Below are 7,888 nucleotides of genomic sequence, written 5' to 3' on the forward strand. Positions count from 1 at the left end.
ACAAAATTTAATGCGAAAAAAGGAGAGAAAAATTTGTGAAAAAGCACTTAGAATTGCAATAACCTTCGATAAACAGGAATTTTAAAAAAACACTTGTGTTGAGTTCATGTACAAATATGGTTCTTTCATCATTCGAAATCTCAATTCTATAGTTACATTTCTGTTGTTTGTAGAGTGACTCCCACCGAATTTCTTACAACAAGTTCAATAATTAATACTTCTTAAATTAGCTATCTAATCAACTATCGAACTTCTATTAACATCTAATTAACTATTAAATTAACTATCTTTTGGTAGGTTTTGAGCAGCAGAACAAAATGTAATTTTAATTAAACACCGAAAATGGCGGTTTTTAATAAAAAGAGACTCATGCCTAATCATTAATTAACGCTTTTATCATTCGAATCCTTGTCAAAGAAGAAGTGCAAAAATATTCACACCAGGGATAATATATTAATATTAAGAAGGAAGAATAAAAAAGAAAATCATTATCGAAACCTGACAAAACATTAACAAGGAAGACGATATTAAAAGCATCAAAATCTACTTTTTTATTTCCAGAGAATTTGAAAGGACATTATTAGAAACACTTTCAAATTTCATCCAGAAATCATATTGGTTCAAAAAATTTTAAATCTCATCTTCCTCAATAATTATCCGGTCAGATTTCGATAAGTTTTTCTTAGTTTAAATTCTAATTTGAGCCTATTGATAGATTCGGGTTTTGGTTTGAGTTCGGATTTAACTTCTCTTTTTATATTTTAAATAATTTTTTCATTCTCAAATTATAATTGATAGTATAGGGTTCAGCCAATAGCAACATGGCCTACATCTTTTGCTGTTCACTACGTTGATATAATGAAATCCAACACATCTTATGATCTTGTTGGTAGCTGATAAGTTATAACACTTATTACTACTTATATACTTATATACTTATACACTTATTACTATATATNTATATACACTCAAATCGATGTCTATATACATCGACTCTATATATATGTACACTCAAAAACAAAAAAAAATCGATGCACCAAGAAGCAATGTTTCGAACAGATCAAGCTGGAATGATGCCGACTGGGGACGTATAGTCTTTAGCGACGAATCCCGCTTCCAACTGTGTCCTGACGATTATCGAAGACGTGTTTTGAGACTCACACTGCAGAGGGGGGATCCTGCCTTCACTATTGCACGCCACACCGGCCCTCAACAAGGCATTATGGTCTGGAACCATTTCCTTTGACAGCCGGACCACTTTGGTCGTCATTAGAGGTATACTTACTGCGTAGCTGTACGTCGACGACATCCTAAGACCTGTTTTGCTACCGTTCCTTTTGCAGTGCCCTGGGCTGGTTTTTCAGCAGGACAATGCCAGACCACATACGGCACGTGTTGCTGAGAACTGTCTGCAAGCTTGTCAAACTCTTCCTTGGCCTGCCAGATCACCAGATCTTTCTCCCATCGAGCATGTCTGGGATATGATGGGAAGGCGATTGCATCTGGCACGGAATCTTGATGACCTCGTTCGACAATTGGATCGAATTTGGCAGGAAATACCGCAAGAGACCATCCGGGAGCTTTATCGGTCTATGCCACGCCGTGTGGCAGCTTGTATCCAGGCTAGAGGCGGGTCAACACCTTATTGAACTTGTTACTGTAACTTTGCAAGTAATTATTCAACTGTTCTGAAATTTCAATCATTTACTATTCTGTACACTGTCTTCCTATCCACCAGTTTTCGTTTCAATCGGATAACTCCTTCTCGGTGCGTCGATTTTTTTGTTATAGAGTATATACATGTATATCTCTTTACATATAAGAAGAGAATGGAATGATAACACATAGCCAATCACAGAAGACTTCTGGTTAGTAACGCACAAAACAGCCAATCAAAATTGAGAACGCATGTATGTGAAAAGGTAATAATTTTTAATAATGCTGTCAAAAAATACAACATACAAACTGACCTCAAATAAAACTCAGAAGACTTCGAATCAAATAATTAAGAAAACTCTACTATTACGTTTATAAAAAGGAAGATTTATTAACTCAACAACAAAATTATAACATCGCCATTCCAAGAAAAGAAAAAAAAAAAAAAAAAAAAAAATCTCACACTTGTTACGTAAAGCTATAAGAAGACCGAACGATTATTTATGCAAACGATTATATATGATTATTATGAACTAAACTTTATGCTAAGGCTCTACTTTATGCAAACGATTGTTAATGACGTCATTAGATAAAAGTGTCATTAACGCAATATTATCCAGTGTTTATTAATAATTTTGAGTGGCAATGTAAAAAGATTGTTGTTCTAAAGTTTTATAATAAAATGTTTGCTTTGATAGAACAGAACGCAGTTATTTATTTTAGAATTCCAATATATTTTAATAGCTTTGATAAATCGGGTAGAGTTATTGGAAGCACGAATCAACACTCTCTCAAAAAACTATTTGCATTCCAAATTATCAAAATATATTGAACGAAGTTTACTTTAAAATACTTATATCTTTTATAAAAAATGGATCGCCGTGAATATCTTAGGCGATATCAACAGCGGCATAGAGCTTACCATGATTTAGCTGCACAAAATTAACTGGAAAATAATCGTACGCTATCAATACGTGACGGAGGAATGCACGGCGAAGAAACGTTGAAAAGTCAAGACGTTTAAATGAAAACGAATACCTTGGTGTACTTTGTCAGTTGAAAGTATCGAAGTTAATTCAGCAATTACTTGCAATGGTATTTGCTTTTGAAATATTACTTAGAATCAACTTATTAATATTGCATGTTTTAATTTGTTTGTAATTTTTGTGAAGTTTTTTTCATCAGGTTTTAATTGTTTTTAGTTTAAAATTTAAGTTACTGGGGGGGGGGAGGAGATAAGGCACCATATAGGGAGCGTCCGGCATCCTATAAGATCAACAATGATTTGAGTTAGGCTCTACCACGCGTGCTTCGGATACAGAGATTAATCTCCGGCTAATGCCCTATAGTAATGTGTTAAATAATATTGCTTCTCGCCTTATATAAGTTTACAATATTGTTTGTATTGAAATTGCTTTATATAAGTTTATAATGGTGATACTAAGTTCCTCTGACATTTTACAATCTTATCATATTCTCTCTAAGTGATGTTGGTGCAGAAAAATTGCCAGCTAATCTCCAGGAAAACGACTTTAAGTTTGTTCGCGAAGAGAACGAAAATGTAGTTGCGTAGCAATTATCGGGGGTTGGCGAGCTGTAGCGAGCAGGGGGNTGCGAATGAGGATTTGAACTAACTGAACAGCAGTTGTGTTAAAGTAATGAAAAGTAAATATTATATATATATATATATATATATATATATATGAAATATTTGCACAGACGTCTCTTAATTTTGTAAATAATCTGCCACTGTTGCTGCAAATGATGATTACTTTTAAAAATATTCTTTTAAAGTTTTTCCTCAATTATCAGTATCGCTCAGTTAAACAATGATTTTCGTAAACTCAGAATTTGGTCGGCTTTTCTACGCCGATTATAATATAAAATTATCAACCTCATATCTTATTAACTTTGTAAGAGACTTTAAAACTTAGGGCGAATAAGCATCATTTCCTGAGCAGAATGCCAGAAACATTAAATTTTTTCTCACTCCGTTTTTTTCACTTTTTTTCAAATCGTGGTTCATATTTTTGACATCCAAGGAATACTTCCTTAGTCACCCAAACTATTTCACCGCCACGTAGCAGTAAAAAACTTAACTACTATCCAAAATCATAAGTTAATCGCTTTCTTTTATTATTTTTAATGGCATTTATGAAGTTCTTTGTAATCTTTTGTTTGTTTGTTTTATTTTAGTTCTGTGAAATAAACTACATAAATTCTTCAATGATGTCGATTGTTGATGAAAACAAAAGAATTGTTTGTAAAGTAAATTTCGATTCATTTCTCACCACCATTTCTTTTTAAATTTATTTCAGAGTTGAATAAATTTCATATTTTCAGCGAATTACATCCACCATTAATTCTTTTAAACTTATAGAAGAATTAATACGAAAACGCTTCTTTAATTTAGATTTTTTTCTCTGTTTAAATCAAAATTTATCACATGACAGAATGAAAATAAGAAAGAGTAAATAAAACTGTGATAGAAAGACCTTTAACTAATAATGGAACTCTGGCGTAACTACCACTACGATTATTAAACATCAATTCACTAGTATATATTAGACATGCTAACTTGATTCAATCTTGAGGTACCTTTTGATAGATGAAGGTTGGCATTGTCTAACGGTCTTTCCCCATATTGGTGACCCGGACGTGATGTGGGGAAAGACCGTAAAACAATGCCAACCTTCATCTATCAAAAGGTACCTCAAGATTGAATCAAGTTAGCATGTCTAATATATACTAGTGAATTGATGTTTAATAATCGTAGTGGTAACTATACCACAGAGCTAAAATCTAAAATGAAAGACTTGAATTGATTAGAAAATACGTAATGCACAAAGTGAAAAAAAATTCAAAATACTAACGTAAATTCCAACTACACATCTTAATTCAATAATTTTTGCAAAAATAAAGAAAGCTCAACTTTTAAACTACATAAAGGAGTAAACAAAAATATGCCAGAGGCACTAAATTTTAAACTGTGGAGCATTAATTATTCTAATGCACAGTATCAACTAGCCATTTCTTTTTAGTTTCTAGATGGGGTTGCAGCCCGTTGGGCGAGATGAAACTTAATGAAGAGAACCGTGATGGCGCCATAGTTGTTCTTCCTTTAATTTTATCCTTCCAGCATTTATAAAAATACTATCCAAAAAAAATCACGCGATTGTACTAAAATTTCCCATTACTGATTTTTTGTTTTATTTTAATGCTCCATTCTTCACGAAAATCATTCCTTTTATATCAAATCCATTAGTCCTATTTTTCTGAATTTCTGCTTTCTAATAAAAATGTATGGTTGGTTTAAGCAGGATTTGTACAATTTGTTTCAATAGAAATTAAATGTTCACTAATGTTGCTAAATCAGCATTCAAATCGCCATTATTATTATTTTTTCAAAAAATTGCTACTCTAGAATGTTGCTGACATATTACCTATGTATTTCTTTCGTTATAAGCATGTTTTCAGCTGCAATTGGATCACGCTTTCCAAATAGAGGTAAGGCAAATTTATTTCAAAGTTACGCGATATCTGTATTATCTTCATATTTCAAGCGGTGGACCGATAGTTCGAAATTAAGCTGATTCAATTACTTTCGTGATGCGTGAACTAACTCTTAATTTGTAAAAAAAATCGTTTAGAGCATTGCGAAAGCTATTAAGAAGGTGTTAAATGTTAAAATTATATCTATTCTATATTAAAATATATCATTCTTGTTGAGATTGTTAATAAACTTGAAGTCACTTAAACTTTGCTGTTATATGATATTATATTCACTGGTATATTTGCCTTCAAAAATATTAAACAACGGTTTTTATTTTATTGCTTTTTATTTATTTTTCTCTTCTTTTTTTTAAATTTTCTTAATGATTAAGGGTATTTAGAAAAAAATGGTTAACTGGTAAAAATGCAGAATATAGTGCACTCTCAGATTTGGCGCTGAATAATGTTTTTGATATCTTTTATTTATTATTATTAATATTATTATTTTATTTCCATTATAATTAATTTTTATCACATTTTTTTAAGAAAATCTCACTTTTAAGTCATTTTCCCAGTTTTCTGCATGAACATAAATAATTACCAAAATAAAAGGGGCACCTTATCGTACACTTTTACCTAAAAATTTTATTTTCCGTCATTTTCTAATGTTATGTTCAAAATATGTTGAGTGCTATTAAATAGTCTAAGAAAACCGTTTAAAAAATCAGAAAGTTGATTCTTACATGACGAAAAATGTAAACAAATCTAATTTTTAAATGCTAATTAATTAATTGTTAATTAATAAATTTTAATCTAATTAATTAACTTTTAATCTTTCTGTCGATGTGCAAAATTAACTATGACTGCAAAAGCTGAAGAAAAAAACACATTTTGATACATTACAGATGAAAATAATTTAAATTTATCGCAGTACTACAAAACCATCTTTTAAGTATGAATTGCCAAAATTTACAGTATTTATATTTATCAAAAGAATCGGCATTACTTTCAACTTATTCACAGCATTTCTATTCGCGGAACTCTCTTATAAGATGCAATTAAGTTGCACGATGCTTCAACAAATATAATCATGATTCTTCTTAACTTGATCTCTTTGACTAAAAACACAACATTGACAGCACTAGTGTCATTTTATCCCTTTAGGAAAAATGAACACGTAATGAAACATTATTGCCAAGCATCTTATGACTAATCAAATAGTACAAGGTAACCAATGAAGTTCTCGCCGTTTTTAAATGCCTAAAAGAAAATGATTTTCAGAAAGCGTAACCTATTGTTTAAAGTAATAGCCATCGGGGAAACACATTCTGCCCATGAGTCTCCAGCTGTGCAATCTCATTGAGGTAAAACTTATGGGTTTTCGGCGCTTCATTGCAATGCAGACGCTTCACTTGTTGCGATGCAGGCACTTCATCGCAACAAGTCTGCTTCATTGGTGGAGGATTTTCCACGAAGATGATTATCCAGGCAGTAGAAGAGGTGGTAATCTAATTTTGCAGTTCAGGAGAGTCAGGAGGATGTCACGAGGTCTCCCAACGAAGTAGCTGTCTGGTGTTCCTGTCCACCCGCGACTTTACATGCAAGACGAGTGCAACTTTGTGATTCACCAATGCTGGTTAATTTTATTGCAATACCTGTTTCATAAGTTACAATTGCCACGAATACAGGATGGAATTGGAAGTGACTGTTCTGCCCGATGCTAGCAGCTCATAGTGAACCACTTGACATTTAGTCCACCAGACATAACATATTTTGTATGGGTACTCAGGTAGTCTTGCACTGTGATGGACGGTATTCTGAAATGGCAACCAATGTTTGGAAATGATTCACTTAATCGGCGACTTGCTGCTGCTGATAAGCCCACTTTGAAGACGTAAAGTAAACAAGACCGAACGAGCTCCTTTGAAGCTGTTTATCTTCGCTACTGTTTGAATTACGATTGATAAAACTACGTGATAGATCTGCTTTTATAAGGACTGATATTCATACCCTCAACCGAAAGATTTTTCAACCACGTGATAAACTGATTTACATACGTATTCCCATTTTATTCAATGGTAAAGCAAAATCAGCATGAACTTACCTTATAGAAGTCATACTAATTAATTTGATACAGCAAAATTAACATTAGATTTGTAGTGTATCCAACACTACAAAAATACAGTTCCAATTCCCTAGCATATAAGACATGTTAACTCGATTCTATGTTGGGGTTCCTTTTCATAGATGAAGGTTGACATTGTCGATAACTACAAACCCCACATTGGTTACCCGAACGTGATGTGAACACGCCAACCTTGGCAGTAACGCCAACTTCGATCTGAACACGCCTACTTCGATGGATGGTCCACATTGAACAGTTGACTTGTGACTGTGACATTATCCACCTCCTCGCACTGTTGCTACTCAGTCTCGTCTCGATCATGCACAACGTCGGCTTGCATACTTGTGATTACTGGACAGCTAACGGCAACAGAGGAGCGACTACGACCGTGAAGTTAATACACCTCTCACATTCAGCACTCAAAAAATACGGTGATTTTAATACAGCTCTCCCGGCTTCTCACAAAACAGCAATGAATCAACTAGTGGTATTCGTTCATCGAATTCTATCACAGATATAATTCTAGTGGGGGAGTACTGTAGCGTATCTACCACTACAAAATTACAACTACAATTCACTAGTATATAAGACATGTTAACTCGACTCTATGTCGGG

At 33.2% G+C, this 7,888-nt stretch overlaps 1 protein-coding gene across 1 annotated transcript in view; it reads left to right on the forward strand.

The window, feature by feature from the left end:
- Positions 1-5,018: 5,018 nt before the first annotated feature.
- Positions 5,019-7,888, forward strand: part of LOC107442265 (uncharacterized) — a 19,173-nt gene continuing 16,303 nt past the window's right edge. The window contains exon 1 of the mRNA XM_016055788.3: positions 5,019-5,163. Coding sequence (XP_015911274.2) covers positions 5,082-5,163 — 82 coding nt within the window. The 5' untranslated portion in view covers positions 5,019-5,081. The remainder of the gene's footprint in view (positions 5,164-7,888) is intronic.

The sequence above is a fragment of the Parasteatoda tepidariorum genome, chromosome 7 (genome assembly GCF_043381705.1).
Source record: "Parasteatoda tepidariorum isolate YZ-2023 chromosome 7, CAS_Ptep_4.0, whole genome shotgun sequence".
NCBI classification, from domain to species: domain Eukaryota; kingdom Metazoa; phylum Arthropoda; class Arachnida; order Araneae; family Theridiidae; genus Parasteatoda; species Parasteatoda tepidariorum.